Genomic DNA, 16,109 nt, shown 5'->3' with positions numbered 1-16,109 from the left:
ATAAAAAAATTGGTTTTCAATTATTAATATTTATTTATTTTATTATTAGCATCTCTCACATATTAAACAATTTATTTATGTTGTTATCGTTGAAGTAGTAAAACGTAGAGGTTTTATTAATAAAAATTTGTTTTTCTCATAAATGATGTTTATTTGCCGAGAAAGTCATGATCTAAACAATTTTTAAACACAAAAACATATTTTGTAAAAACAAAACAGCAAATAAAGGTTAAATTTGGCTATTTTAAGTTTATTAAGATGTTGTGTTTTATATAAATTAATGATTCCCCATAAAAATTCTATATAGATAATAACGATTATTAATAGATATTTATATTAATATTACTCACAATGTTATCATTAGCAATTAAAATATTACAAAAACACGGAAATTTATTATCAATTATAGTTAATCCATCATTTTTTTAAAATAAATTTCACGGCATTCTCCAGTGAGAATTTATCGAAACCATATCAGTATAATTAAACTTCACGTGATCGTGTAAAATAAAGACAACTGTTTCTATGTCGATACGAACGTTTTGGGAAATTTTTAAAAATATTTTTATGCCAACGAGTACCTTTGGGAATTTTCCGTATGCACTGACCAGACAATAATATTTCAAACAACAAGCCCAAATAAATAAAATTAAAAAAATCTAGCAGGGGCGAATCTGCGAGTTCAAAGTACGGTTTATTTCCGAAAGCGTAGGTGCCAAGTCTTTTTGATGGAAATTTTATTTTTAATTTCAAAAATCGTCTCGCAGAGGCAGACCCGGTGTATACGATCAGCTGTTTTTCGCAGTCCGTTTCGTTTTAGAACAAGGTAGCTTATGTATAAATATTTATTTTTGAGTTCTCTCTCGTTGACCTCAAGATAATTCAGCTCGCTCATATAAATACGCGAGAACGGAACGATTATTGTCATTAGTCCCCAGACTATAGTGAGTTTCACATGTATCATAAAACGTTCGTTATATTATACTCATCACAAGAAATTTATACCGTCATACCAGTGATTTGATTTTTATTTTATTAATTTCAATTTATATTTTGTGACCAGTTCATTGTGTAATGGTAATTATTTTTTTTTAAATTTTTTAAACATATAAGTTAATAATTAATTTGTTTTTAATTAATTTTCTTTTATAACTTTCCTTTGCCTTGGTTATTTTTATAAATAACTTTTTGCAATTAAAATATACACTCGTTATGCACAATTTAGATTATAATTGTATCAATACAGAATGTAATCGATAATGATAAAATTTGTTTAATTGTACTCAACAGATAATTCACTCTTTGTTTAAAAAGCGACTTTCTTTGTCTTTATAAAACATTGGCTTTGTTTTCAAGTCCCTTTCAATAAAACCAACTCATCCTATGTAAATCTTGTTGTGAATGGAATTTTCTTGTGTTCCTTCGATGCACCTCGATTGACGTCATTTAAAAAAAAATATTTATTGCAATTCAGCGTTTATATATAAGTAATTTATTGTAAATGAGAACATATTCCTTTATGATCTTGTCGATATAACAACATGTGTGTACTGTTATCATCGAGTTCACAACAAAATATTTGTTAAACTCTCGAAGTTTGCGCTATAAATAATTTGAGCATTAATTTTCCATTTATTTTCAATTGAAATGTAAACTTCTCTAATTTAGCATAAATTATTTTACATTTATTATGTCCACAACTTGTTATAAAGCAAATATTAATTTCAATATTATTATTACAATTCATTTTTATGTTTCTAACGAATGAAATGAGATAATAAATTGTTACGCAACCTTTTAAACAACCTTTACGTAATTACTTCAAGTTGTTTATTTCAATGAAATGATTTCATTAATTTTAAAATGTATTCTTTTTATTTTTCAGCACGGGATGCCGAATTCAACGTTGGAAGCGTCGCCCAATGCGGCATTGAATAAGACAATCCTGCCAAAGTATATGGACCTGCCAATTCCGGAAGGCAAAATTCAGGCCATGTACGTTTGGGTGGATGGAACGGGAGAAAATGTTAGAGCGAAAACCAGAACGTTGGATTTCATCCCCAAGGATCCCAGTGGTATGTATTTGGCGTTAAATTGAATTATCGCACACAAAGATTTGTCTTACAACACATAAAAATCACCGTTTCAAAGGAGAAAAAAATATACTTTTTATTCCGAGAACCATTAAAACATCTTCAATAACAACTACTGAATCAATCGACGGTTATGTCATCTTAGATGCAACGAACAATTAATGAATAATCGTCGAGTTAGCAATCATTTGTTTGAAATGTTAAAAGTATCGAGCTAGAATCGTTTGAATTATTAAATTATTGCCGATCAATAGTGCAGACGTATCGGCGTTACAAACATTCTCGAAAAGCCATTAGTGTAGAAAACTGCGTGTGAAGCATCAATAAATTTTCCGCTTCCCGCATTGCCAGGTGAATAAATAATGAAAGTCATTTACAGTATTGAAAAGTATAAAGTTTACCAGAAAAAAATATCTAATATTAATGTTACATTATTAAGATGTACATGGTGTTTCTTAAAATGGTTTCAAAAAAAGTTTTAAGATCTGTTTTGTGTGTAGTCAGTATTTTATCTCAAAGGGTAAATGATATTTTTGCAAACCAGCCTTTTCCTGTTTATAAAAAACGTGGCTAAGTTAGGCCACTGCCTTTAACTTTAGATTAAGCGTTTTGACATATAATTCTTTAGATAACAATTTTGGTAGATATTCTGGACCTCTTCCTTGAATGGAATCCGATTGGTTGCAGCGTCGTTGTCTTACTTTGCTGAATACCTTAAGCATCTTCTTCGCTTGCTGCTTCCAATAAGATATCATCATCATAAAACTCTTTTCAACAATAATTTTATTATTATTATATTATAGATAGAAATTTGAAATCTTCACCACATAAAAGGAAACTTCGCCTACTTTCATACTATCTTGTTTTTTGTAGTTCGATGTGGTCTCCAATTGTTGCCATACACATGTAACATAGTGTTTTTAAATGATTAATGTTGTACTCACATGCTTTAGATAACCCCACAAGTAAAAATCCAGTAAAATCCAAAATTAGAAGAGTGTTAAAAAAAATCGGTATCCGGAGCATGATACAGAAAAACTTTTACAAGAAAAGTTGTAGCAAATTGTACCCTTAACACAATGCTCTGTAGCATTTTTGCTCCCAGATGCATCAATGTAGAGAATTTTTCAAAAATATGAAAATTAGAAGAGTGTTAAAAAAAATCGGTATCCGGAGCATAATACAGAAAAACTTTTATAACAAAAGTTGTAGCAAATTATACTCTAAACACAATGCTCTGTAACATTTTTGCTCCCAGATTCATCAATGTATAGACCTTTACTGGACGATCCCTGGAATTTTCTTTAATTGCAGGGATCGTGGTGGATATGGCTTCGTACTCAACGTAGGCACGAGGATTTTTTGGGAAAACTTAGAGAGTTTTCCTTTTACTTGGTGAAGGTTTCACATTTCTTAATTTGTTGCTTTCCTTTGAGCGGTCAAAAGTGTACCATGACTTTACGGACATACTGTATATTAAGTTTGACACTTTTAGAGTTTGTTGTAACAACTAGGTTATATTTTGTCTTAAATCTTGTATTTTGATTCGCTATTTTCTAACGGTAAATTTTTATCGTCGTTTCTGCACAACTCGATTTAATTAAGTGAAAATCTCTCTTCTTGCTCGCACAATTCATTTGCATCAAAATCCCATTTTGTTATTATAATAGTCCTCAACTTTCAGTTGAAACATTTTAATTTTATCTATTTATAATTAATTTACTTAATAATTTTGATTTTATTCTAATTAAATCATTAATCATCGTTTAATTGAGCAATAATTAACACAGTGAGCTCGTGCCAAACATCGGTAAAGTGAATCTTGCTAATAAAACAGCTGTTTCTAATTACCTTAATGACCTTAAGGCCGATCAACAGCCGCGTTCGCCTTGACGAGTACTGAATATATCATCTATGAACTTGGCCGTGAAACGCGATCGTCTTGAACTTGTTACTAATTCCTCACTTTCTTGTTAATGTTGTTAACGTTTGATGGAGTGGGCTAATTGACGTCGCTTTCTTTTAATATTTTATCGTCACTTTACATTAACTTATTTATTTTAGGCGCGATCCTCGTTAACGTTCCCCAGTGCTAAGTGCTTTTGGTTAAGCTTGTCTATTCATGAAATGCCTCCCAAACCTGTAACACCGGCGAAATTCCACTGGGTCAAGTTTCAAAGCACAAATTCTTAATGAGAAAGTAACTTGTTAATAATCGAGTGGAACTTTTTAAATTTAAATTCTATTTGATGAAGAAAAGGAATTTAATTTCTTTAATTTTAATGATTTCTCAAACAGTTTCAAATGGGGATTATTATTTAAGTTGTCTATGAGATAGTGGATATTATCAATAGGTTCACTAAAGGTTTTGTTTTTGTTACAAAATTAAACTGACCTATATTTTTATCTGATGAAATTTAAGACTTATAAATATAAATAAATCTTTATATTTTATGATAGGCATAATACCTTTCACATATTAAGATGAAATTTATGATCGATACTAATTTAATTTCCGGGAATATACCCAGCACAAACACAATCTAATCGAAATTCATTGTTAACGTTAAACAATTCTTCCTTTCAGACCTTCCAATTTGGAATTACGACGGTAGTTCCTGTTACCAAGCCGAAGGAGGCAACTCGGACATGTATTTGTATCCGGTAGCAATCTTTAATGATCCTTTCCGTAGAGGAAACAACAAATTGGTTCTTTGCGATACGTACAAAGCCAACGGAAAACCAGCAGGTAAGTTAATATTCCCCAAAAAAAAACTTTAGCATAAGTATTTAAATGGGATTTCGGCCAAAACTAACTTTAAAATTATATATAAATATAAATGAAACAATTTTTACGATGAATTTGTATTATTACGCACCGAAACATTAAACTTTGTGCCTACCAGAAATAAACCGATTAGGTTATTGTAGTCAGACGCGTGGCGAATGTATGGCACGTGGTATACCTTGAAAACATATGGTCGAATAGGAATGGGGTTTTAAATGGGGCTAATTTTATCGTTTTTTTTTTTAATTAAGCTTTTTTTACGTATTTCCCCCACGAAAAGGGGAGTTCAAGTGTTATCTCCACTTTCAAATTAACATTTCAATTTATACTCGTATTTGTTGATTGGATTAAGCTGATTTGTTTCATGAATAAATACATGAACTTCAAAGTTAAAACGAGAAATTTCCATTAATATAAATAACTAAATAAGATGCTGTAACTTTCAATAAAATCAATGCCAATGCAAGTACGCTCTACAACACCATATAAAGGCTCAAAAAAGTACGTTTTGTTAAGGTTTAAGTTTCAAATTTTTATTTTAACAGGTATACATCAAAACGGCATATCCTCATTACGGCCGGAAGGTAAGAGAACATCATCTGTGTATCATGTGTCGCATTAAAAAAGAAATGTGTTATACTTGCCGTGGGTATCATCAACATTTAAATGTAAAAAATATATGTTCTCGAATGTGTGTTTTGTGTTTACATCTACATTTAAATCAACATTTGATGTTCTCTTCTTTCAATTTTATTGAATAGAATGGGTATTGTTATTAAAACTTCTCTCATTTTTTATTGTTTTATTGTTTATTTAGAAATAATATAACACAACATTATCAAAGTATCGTTTCATTTTGGTTGCATGTTGGTTAATAAATTGATAATGCAGAATCACATGATTCATTTTGGTTTTACAAATATTGTTTAATACTTGGTTATCAATTTACAAGGTCAACATTTTGTATAAAATGAATACAAATTTGTTATCTGTGTAACACGTGTAATTAATATTTTCTAAGATTTTTTTAACAAATCAATTTTGTTCTCCATATTTTACAAAGATATCTCAATTAGTTATTGATATACGATTAATAAAAATTAAATTCAACCTCAATAACTATATTAAATACATAGGTTTGAAATTAAAAAAATCATAGCAACGAGGTTTGTAGGAATTAAGAAATAATTTTCAATAAAATATAATGCCAATTAAATTTCCTTTCAATATTTATTTATCTCATAACGTTATCTCAATTAGTTTTTGAGATACGATTATTTAAAAATCAGTCTAATTTAATAACTAAATTATAGGGACAAGGTTATACTTAAAAAATCATAGCAACGAGGTTTGCAGGAATTAAGAAATAATTTTCAATAAAATATAATGCCAATTAAATTCTCCTTCAATATCTTTTTATCTCATAACGTTATCTCAATTAGTTTTTGAGATACGATTATTTAAAAATCAGTCTAATTTTAATAACTAATTGTAAGTTATAGCGACAAGGTTATACTTAAAAAATCATAGCAAAGAGGTTTTTAGGAATTAAGAAATAATTTTCAATAAAATATAATGCCAATTAAATTCCCTTTCAATATCTTTTTATCTTATAACATTATCTCAATTAGTTCTTGAGATACGATTATTTAAAATCAGTCTAATCTCAATAACTAAATTATAGGAACAAGGTTGTACTTAAAAAATCTTAGCAACGAGGTTTGCAGGAATTAAGAAATAATTTTCAATAAAATATAATGCCAATTAAATTCCCCTTCAATATCTTTTTATCTCATAACATTATCTCAATTAGTTCTTGAGATACGATTATTTAAAATCAGTCTAATCTCAATAACTAAATTATAGGAACAAGGTTATACTTAAAAAATCATAGCAACGAGGTTTATAGGAATTAAGAAATAATTTTCAATAAGATATGATGCCAATTAAATTCCCTTTCAATATCTTTTTATCTCATAACATTATGTCAATTACATCTTGAGATACGATCATTTAAAAATCAATCTAACCTTAATACATTAATAATACAGAGTTGTTATTAAAATTTATGTCAACGAGGTTTGCAGAAATTAAGAAATTATTTTCAATAAATTGTTGTTTTATGACGACAACTCAATTAGTACTTAAGCTCCAATTATTTAAAAATTAATCTAATCTGAAAATGAAAATCTTGTTCATATTTTAAAGGAAAAAAATAATTGAATAAAACATTCTAGATTAATAAATCTTTTGTCTCAACAATATAAATATTCCAAAGAGGTAAATACATAATTGATTTACAATGACTTTGCAATAAATTACGTGATGCTAATGTTAGAAAATTACTTTTAAATTGCAAATTAGATTTCACAAGATATTTCAACTTAATATTTAAATGGTTTAGATTTTTTGTCTTGATCATAGTATAACGATATAATAAATTGATGTTACGTATCTCATTTCGTAACACGATAAAAGTGAAAGACCATGTATTCAATTCCGAAAGTTATTATGGCATAATCCCTAGAGAGTTTATACCTTCCACTTCACTTTTTCGATGTCTTATAAGAAAATTCATCCCACCAGATACATTACTCAAGATTATAATTTGAAATGGTAACCTTTTCATAAAGGTACTTTTGTTTGTAAATGGTAATTATTAAACAACCTTGATAATTTCTATTTAGCAACAAAGAGTTTATGTGTTTAGCGCCGTCATTTTATTTATTCAAACTAATCTTAATGACTCGGTTTACTTTTAAACGCCATAAATATTTTAATGAGAGCAATTTAATTAATCCGCAAATTGAGGAACTTTATATGGCATAAAAATAGGTCATTATTTTTTTTTTGGAATTGCGGTACAATAAAAAAAAAGTTAATAAAACTTAATTAAAACACAATTTGATTTGCATAATACAGATTATGTTTAATCGATAAACCGCGTCACGCCCTTAAAATAAATTTAATTTTTTCGCTTTAGGCGGATAACACTTGAACCCTTTTCATTTAACTTTTAAAGTAACAGATAACCGAAAACGAAAAATTTGTTTTTAATTTTGCACGGTGAATACACGTGAATTTTATTTTTGTAGATCCTGTAAACCATAACGGGCACTATTACACAGGTAAACACGCTCGAACACGCCGCAAGCACGAGCTCGTAAAGTGCATTTTATCGCATCTAAGATATCGCTGTTATATCGAAACGTTTTCGAACGGGATTCTTAAATGTGTGTTTGAATCATTTTCCTAAAAACTATGTTAACTAGCATGCCCTGAAGGGGTCGTTTGCTATTTCTATAGAACTCGATATTTTCAAGGTTTGAATTTTATTTTTGCTTTTAATCAATATGTATGAAATATATTATCAGCTTTTTTCGATGGGCTTTGCATGTATCTTATAATAAAAAATTTAAATCTAAATGAGTTAAAAAAAGACAAAAACCACAATTGTATATAAAATTAGGTAGGTAAAGCGAATTTTAACGCTGTTGAGATCTTATCCTTAATGGTAATTTATTTTCTTTTAAAATTAAAAAGGTAGTTTTTACACTTTTCTCTCGGTGGGGTAAATTTATATTCCCTTTACACTGTAAATGTTTTAGTTATAAAATTCGTTTTAAAATGTACACAAGATATAAAAATACAGTAAAACAAGAGTAAAACCTCGATATAACGGACATCGTTAGAACGACTAGACGATAGTTCTAGTTTTAATTGTTATTTAGCGCTAGATTGTTGTATAATTTTATTGAACTAAAACTAGAAGTAACACTACAACTAAGCTGTCGATTACAGGAATTATGAAATAATTTTCAATGCAATTTAATGCCAGTTAAATTTCGATTTAATATTTTTTATCTCATAGCGTCATCTCAATTAGATCTTGAGATATGATTATTTAAAAATCAGTCTAATCTCAATAACTGAGTTATAGCACCAAGGTTATACTTAAAAAATCATAGCAACGAGGTTTATAGGAATTAAGAAATAATTTTCAATAAAATATAATGCCAATTAAATTCCCTTTCAATATCTTTTTATCTCATAACATTATCTCAATTAGTTCTTGAGATACGATTATTTAAAATCAGTCTAATCTCAATAACTAAATTATAGGAACAAGGTTATACTTAAAAAATCATAGCAACGAGGTTTGCGGGAATTAAGAAATAATTTTCAATAAAATATAATGCCAATTCAATTTTCTTTCAATATCTTTTTATCTCATAACATTATCTCAACTAGATCTTGAGATACGATCATTTAAAAATCAATCTAACCTTAATACATTAATAATACAGAGTTGTTATTAAAAATTATGTCAACGAGGTTTGCAGAAATGATTTTCAATAAATTGTTGTTTTATGACGACAACTCAATTAGTACTTAAGCTCCAATAATTTTCAATAAAATTTAATACCAATTACTAAGAACTTTTGGCTATAACGGACACTCCCTCCCCCGTTAAATCAAGGTTTTACTGTATTTAATATAATTAGAAAATAATCCGGCTCCTCCACCAAAATAATAAACCTAACTAATCACATTATAATTTAATTTAAAGATAATTTTTGTTTCTAACGTACAATACACTACAATGCGATACGAAAGTAAGTCAATTTGAAAGCAATTTCGACATAGAACGATGTCGACAACGAGCAAAAAGAAACTTGAGGTAGGGAATTGCATGTTTGCCTGATCTTAACGATCGCCTGTTTTCTTTCCACAGACGTTAGAGGTGGACATTTAGAACTAGTGGGTAAGTCCGTGAGGCAATGCCCTTGCGAAGCACGACCTTTGAATGTGTAAGCTTTAGTAGTTTTCTTGATAAAAAGTTTCCGGTTAGCCAGATAAGGCCATACACTGCAAAAAGGTCATCTTCTCTCTTTTAGAACGCTTTTGTTAGTTTTTGTGCTTTACGATTCAATTTCTCTTTTACTAACCGACAATGCGTCTCCTTCTATGTGTGCACAAAGTGCATGACATCCTTTTGAGATGGGAAAACGTGTTTTCTTTCTATATTTGAGGATAGAAATAGATTGGATAGATAGATGTCTCATTTTCTTGGGGAACTTTTTCATTTATAAAATATATTTCTTGTTTATCATTTATTTATGTGTTAAAAATATCTATAAAAATTTCATGCAATTTTTTGATCAAGAATTACATTCCACTTGATAACAATAATTGTTTTCGTTATAATATCAACACCACATTTTTGAGTATTAACAACAATATCATGAATTTTACATAATGAGTAATAATAAATATTCATTAACACAACAATTGCCTTTAGCACATATGTAAATTTTCGAATACTCGTATTCATAATAATTATATTTATTCATACCTAGCAACCAACAAGTTGATCTTGAGAGGTCATTGTTGATAATATTTAAATATTATTCAATGGAATTTTTCAGATACCAACAAAAGACATTCATGTCTAAAGGCTATGGAGGCAGCGAAAGATCACGAACCGTGGTTTGGAATCGAACAAGAATATACACTTTTGGATATGGATTTGAGGCCTTTGGGTTGGCCGAAAAATGGTTTTCCCGGACCGCAAGGGCCATATTATTGTGGCGTGGGTGCCAACAAAGTTTACGCTAGAGATATCGTTGAAGCCCACTACAGAGCATGTCTCTACGCTGGAGTTAATATTGCTGGTAGTAATGCAGAAGTTATGCCAGCACAAGTAAGTTTATTAATTTATTCAAAATAACATTTTTATTATTAAATTTTTATTTTTAGTGGGAATACCAAGTAGGTCCATGCGAAGGAATCAGTATTGGTGACCAACTGTGGATGTCAAGATTTATCCTTCATCGCGTCGCTGAAGAATTTGGAGTTGTCGCAACTTTAGATCCAAAACCAATGCCTGGAGATTGGAACGGAGCCGGAGCTCACACTAATTTCTCCACGAAAGCAATGAGAGATGAAAATGGCATCATGTAAGTCTCTTATTTGAACCATTTTACGATACTATCGTCCACTCGAAAAGCACACATTCCGTGAAATCGCTCCTGTAAAAGCAAAGGTCGTTAGGATGTTTGCAAAGAGACGATGAGATTCGCTTTTTAGACGATCTCTTTGCTACGCTTTTCCTTTTTGAACGTAAAGTAAAAATGAACAGGGGTAAATTCAGCACCACGGCAAACGCAAATTTCCATTTTTAACGAGCACTTCGCCCGTATTCTAGATCGTAAATAAACTGCTCGCCAAATTTTGTTCGTTGATATATGCGGGTTTATGAAGACATAACGGTTTAGTTGAGGTCCCAACACCGCTTTGCTTTTTATCATTTAAACAAATTAAAATATTAAACAATTACATTTACTTGAAATCCTTTTAAAAATGTTAAGCTTTTATTTTCGGCACTTAATCTTTTCGCCCCGTTTCCTTAATGACACCTTTACACTATATATCACACCAAAGACCAGTAAGCATCAAGAGAAATTTATCGCGTTTATTGCGATGCCGAAGTATTTCATTTCATTGAGTTCAAATAGACCATTACGAACTCTATAAAACTTACATGAACCAACCCCAAACGAATCGGTGAGATAAAAAGAACAATCGGGTTATTCGTTTGAAGTTTTGCCAATTCAGTTTAAAGTTTGATTGTTATTTAAGAAACTTTGTGATTAAAAAAACAATGTTTATGTTTTATAGATAGTAAATAAAATTGGAAAATGAAATCTAATTGAATAAATTCTTTCAATTTAATTTTTTTCAATGTTCATTCGCAACAAACTCTTTTAGATTCTTCGTAACTCATATCCTGCTGTTTTGCTTATTGTTAAAACCATTTAATTGGATATTGACACTTTGGTCTTCAATTTTCATAAAATTTGGAACAATATAGCTAAAATTATCTGAGCTAGTATTTGATGCGAATAGATAGCCTCCAAGTAAGAATAGTTCTTAAAGAAAAAAAATGTCATTCGTTAACCTTTACAATACCTCATCATTTGCATACTTAGTGGAAATAATGATCTCATGTCCATGGATCATCGCAAACCAAGTCGGGGTTGCGCACTAGACCTGATTCTACGTAAAAATTTAGTTCCAGTAGCTTTGGTCTTCACCACGTAGAGTAGGATGTTAAGGCGATGTATTTGGAAACTTTTTCACACACCATTGGAGGAATTGACGAAATACCGCATGCAAGCAAAAAGTTGTCATGCAGCTTCCTCGCAGACGTACTAAGTTATGATTGTTGGCAAAACAACCATCAATTCTCTGAAAACCTCTTGAGATTAATATTAATCTTTCTCAGTCATATTCCTAGAATTTTGTTCAATAACCTGAGTCCACAAACGTATCCACATAATGTTATTTTAAACCTGAATATTTCTGAAGCAAAACGTTAACCACTTCTAAAATGTTTAATAATTTTGAAAGAAAAAGTAGCATCTTTCGTATACTAGATAATGTAAAGAGAGTTAATTATTGAGTTAATGAAAAAATAATTACTACTAATCGGAAAAAGAAAAAATACATGCAAGCTCATATCCTCATTAGCGCATATGCCAGTTGTTTTTTTGAAAAACAGGAAATGAGGGAATCTAACGGTTTATTGGAGTTCTCCCTTATCGAGCGATTACATCAATTGAAACGATGTCTGCCCATGCGGATGATGAACGTATCCAATGTTGGATCGACCGTGTCGCGAACTGCGGTTTCGTTGCAGAATGCGGTCACCGTTTTAATCCATCTAAAAATAACGACTTCGATCGTGTCGCAGATCGCTTATACACAACAAAGCACTAATTTGGCAGAATGAAAATGTAAAATCTAAAAATTATTGCACTTATATGAATTTATCTAAATTTTGTTGATTTATTGTGTTATTGAATTTGAAATTTGTACAGTTTCGATCAATTTAAAGCAATAAATTCCGCACGATTCCCTGTAGGAAATAAATTAACGAGTGTTACCATTATTAATATTTTCCGTATTACCGGATAAAATTATATACGAGTTCGTGGAACGTTTTTCACATCGTTCCGTATCACATGACAGCCTGTAATTATTGCTGTTGTAACAATTGTCCAGTACGTATACCGATTAACACAAGCTGATTATATAATTATTGTTTACGACGGTCAACCGACTAGTAAACCTCAATTAAGACCGATTAAAACTCGCTGCAAACTCATTTGTATGTGCATTTTGGTTCGTTTTAAATAAAACGTTTTTACTTTTTCTCCATTCTTCATTACCGTCTACTTTGAAACAACCAAGTTGTTTTAAAATGTTATTTTTGGAATGTTTTGGATTATAACTAATTTTAAAACTTAGATTAAGTTAGAAACCTTAATTTAAAACGTCTCTGTAATAAAAGTTTCACGACCTTTTATTTTCGAGCATCAATTAGTTTAAAAATGCATGGTGCTTTTACGAAAATAACATTACCTTTCACTTCTTTTATAGCGAAATTGAGAAGGCTATCGACAAATTGAGCAGAAACCACCTGAGACATATCCAGGCCTACGATCCAAAAGGTGGAAAGGACAACGAACGTCGTCTCACCGGAAGACACGAAACATCTTCGATCCATGACTTCAGCGCCGGTGAGTAAATCCCTTTTTCGATGTACCTACAATGCAAGAGTACGTAATGCTCGAATTGTTCGCACGAAAATCCTTTCCCTCGTTCAAATTTAACGATCTCTCGAATGGTTTTAATTGAATTATCGAGCGATTTTGTACGAACGCTGTTAATTACGTTCCAATCAATGCACGAATAATGAATATGCGACGATGAAGAGTGGATCGAGAGAATGGTTTGCTAATTCTGAATCATACATGTTTAATTAAGGATTTATTTTCTAAAAAGATTAAAAAATAAGTAATTTTATATTACAATCTTTTTTGTAATAAGGTTGTAATAGATATTTAGTCTAAAAAAACGAGTATCTGGTGTTGAAACCGCAATTTCATTTTCTTGGCAACTAAATCGAGCTTGCAAAAAAAATAACGTAAAAAACTTTTAGACAAGTAAATTGAACCATTGGAATTGTAAATAATGTGAAATGTTTGGGAGGTTTTAAACTTTTTAGAAAACTTTTCGTGTTTTGAATTATCAACATCGGTTTTCAACGAAAAAGAGATTTAAAAGGAAGTAGATTTTAACTTAAATAGTAGTTTCATAATACACCAATTCCAAAGTTAAATTGAAATCCCAATTACAAGTTTAGTGTAGAAATGAAAAGGATTACTTAAACAATATCTTAGTTAATTAGAACAGATAACAACGTCTCAATTGGACCGTGACGATTTCTATTCTCGACCGCAAGTATTCAAGCGAGGTATTCAATCTCATTAATTATTCCATTATTAAAAGGGGTTAGTTGTACTTAATTTGATATTAGGTTGAAAATTTTTGTTCAAAATAGAATCAATTTCATAAAATTATATTAAATTCGTGGTCGACACATTAAGATAGATTATGACAAAATTCATTTTCCTTCCGGAGTTCGATAATTTATGACTACCTGTCAGCGTTAGCAGATGCGTGAAACTTTAGTTAAATTTGATGGAAATTCTTTGATTGAAAAATCTAAAAAATATCGAACGAATTTTTATGACACACGTTTCTCTTCAACATCTGCCCCAGAAGTAAGTCAATCTATATTTTTTACCGCTATTATTTTCTTTTACGTAACAATGCGTCTTTTATACGTACCTTACAATCGATACAAAATACATACCCCGATGATTGATGACAGTCAATTTGAAACGAGAGAGTTGTAATAATACCCTTTTATGTGGTATGACATAATGGTATTTGTTCGAGTTCTTATAAAGAGTTTGAGGATAAGGTAAAATGTATACATGAAAGGAAAGAAAATTATTTCTTGGAAATATTTTATTTTGTTCTTGTAGTACTTTTTACGTCCGTTTTGGTCATTCTGCACTAAAGTCCATGTTTCCGATCTATTCTGAATTCTTCATTTCCACTCACAAGAATATTACATTGAATTGTAATTGTTATAGGTGTTGCAAATCGTGGTGCAAGTATTCGTATTCCACGTGGATGTGCCGAGCAGAAAAAAGGTTACCTAGAAGACAGAAGGCCATCGTCCAACTGTGATCCATACTCCGTTTGCGAAGCTTTAGTCAGAACTTGTATATTAAACGAATAATGAAAATCGAAGCGTTACTGTGTTCCTGGGCGAATACGCAGTGCCGTTTTATCAATTATTATGATATTCTTTTCTCTCTTATTAAGATGTAAATTATTTCTTCTCTTTTAATAACGATTTAATCGGTAGCTAAAATCGGTAATTTTTTTGAGTATTAGGTAAGGGTTAGAATGTATTGAGTTGCTATAAAAAATGATAAAAACTTGATAAAACGTTACTGTATATACATAAGCCCAACCGGTATTCTTATTTCCAATATCAAACAGAAAAAAAACCTATATACATATTATATTTACTGTTATTAATATGAATTGTATAATTATTATAGTTAAATGTAAACGAAAGAGGAGGTAATACATAATCATATTTTTACCATTAGTTTATAGATTTCTTAGTTTTTTAGTTAGTTAATTAGTTTTATACTACTGATAACACAATTATTATTATACACAAATAAACACGTAATACAAAAAAGAGAACACGAGCTGAGTGCATGCCTTAGTTAATTATATCAAATTCATATAGTGTGTCTTATTACCATGTTACATCCGCGTAAAAGGTAAGACGTAAAAGCTCAAAAAAGTTGCCACTCAAATGATATAAGTTATTTATATTTTCCCTTTTACATACATAATTTGATATTAATTAAACTCAAACTATGAACCAATTTTCTGGTTCGGTGAAGATTCATTTGGATGGCAATTAATTTAATTCGACCAATTAATTTTAATAAAATCTAATTACAAGAGAAATATTTCGATATTTCTCTTGATTGGTGTTCAAATGAAAAAAATATTAACGCGAATCAAAATAAACGAATTCATATCAATTTGCTTCAAAAACTGAAAAATCGTCTGATTAAAAATAAAATTTAAAATAAACGGTTATGAATATTGCTGAAGAAAAAAAATTAAAATAAAACGTGCACGTGTAGAGAATTTTATACCTTTATGGCTTAACATATAGTTACTGTACCGGTTGCATAATTGTTAATAAACCTAATGTTAGTGGTCTCTTGTGCTTTAACAAAAATATGAAAAACTCAAGAGGGCATCAGCATTTGCGAATG

General features: G+C 30.0%; 1 protein-coding gene across 9 annotated transcripts in view; it reads left to right on the top strand.

Moving 5' to 3' along the window:
* LOC111427100 (glutamine synthetase 2) overlaps positions 1-15,524 on the top strand; it is a 44,798-nt gene extending 29,274 nt beyond the window's left edge. For 4 of the 9 annotated variants that reach the window (XM_071193988.1, XM_071193984.1, XM_071193990.1 and 1 more), the window contains 7 exons: positions 1,886-2,075; positions 4,681-4,842; positions 5,427-5,465; positions 10,311-10,585; positions 10,642-10,841; positions 13,327-13,466; positions 14,892-15,524. In XM_071193988.1, coding sequence (XP_071050089.1) covers positions 1,892-2,075; positions 4,681-4,842; positions 5,427-5,465; positions 10,311-10,585; positions 10,642-10,841; positions 13,327-13,466; positions 14,892-15,040 — 1,149 coding nt within the window. In that variant the 5' untranslated portion in view covers positions 1,886-1,891 and the 3' untranslated portion in view covers positions 15,041-15,524. Of the gene's footprint in view, positions 1-927; positions 1,078-1,885; positions 2,076-4,680; positions 4,843-5,426; positions 5,466-7,976; positions 8,010-9,616; positions 9,647-10,310; positions 10,586-10,641; positions 10,842-13,326; positions 13,467-14,891 lie in introns of those variants that run through there. The other 5 variants (XM_071193985.1, XM_071193986.1, XM_023062071.2 and 2 more) reach the window with 5 other exon arrangements.
* The last annotated feature ends 585 nt before the right edge of the window (positions 15,525-16,109 follow it).

This window comes from Onthophagus taurus, chromosome 2, assembly GCF_036711975.1.
Source record: "Onthophagus taurus isolate NC chromosome 2, IU_Otau_3.0, whole genome shotgun sequence".
NCBI lineage: Eukaryota > Metazoa > Arthropoda > Insecta > Coleoptera > Scarabaeidae > Onthophagus > Onthophagus taurus.
This window is presented reverse-complemented; position numbering and strand designations above follow the sequence as displayed.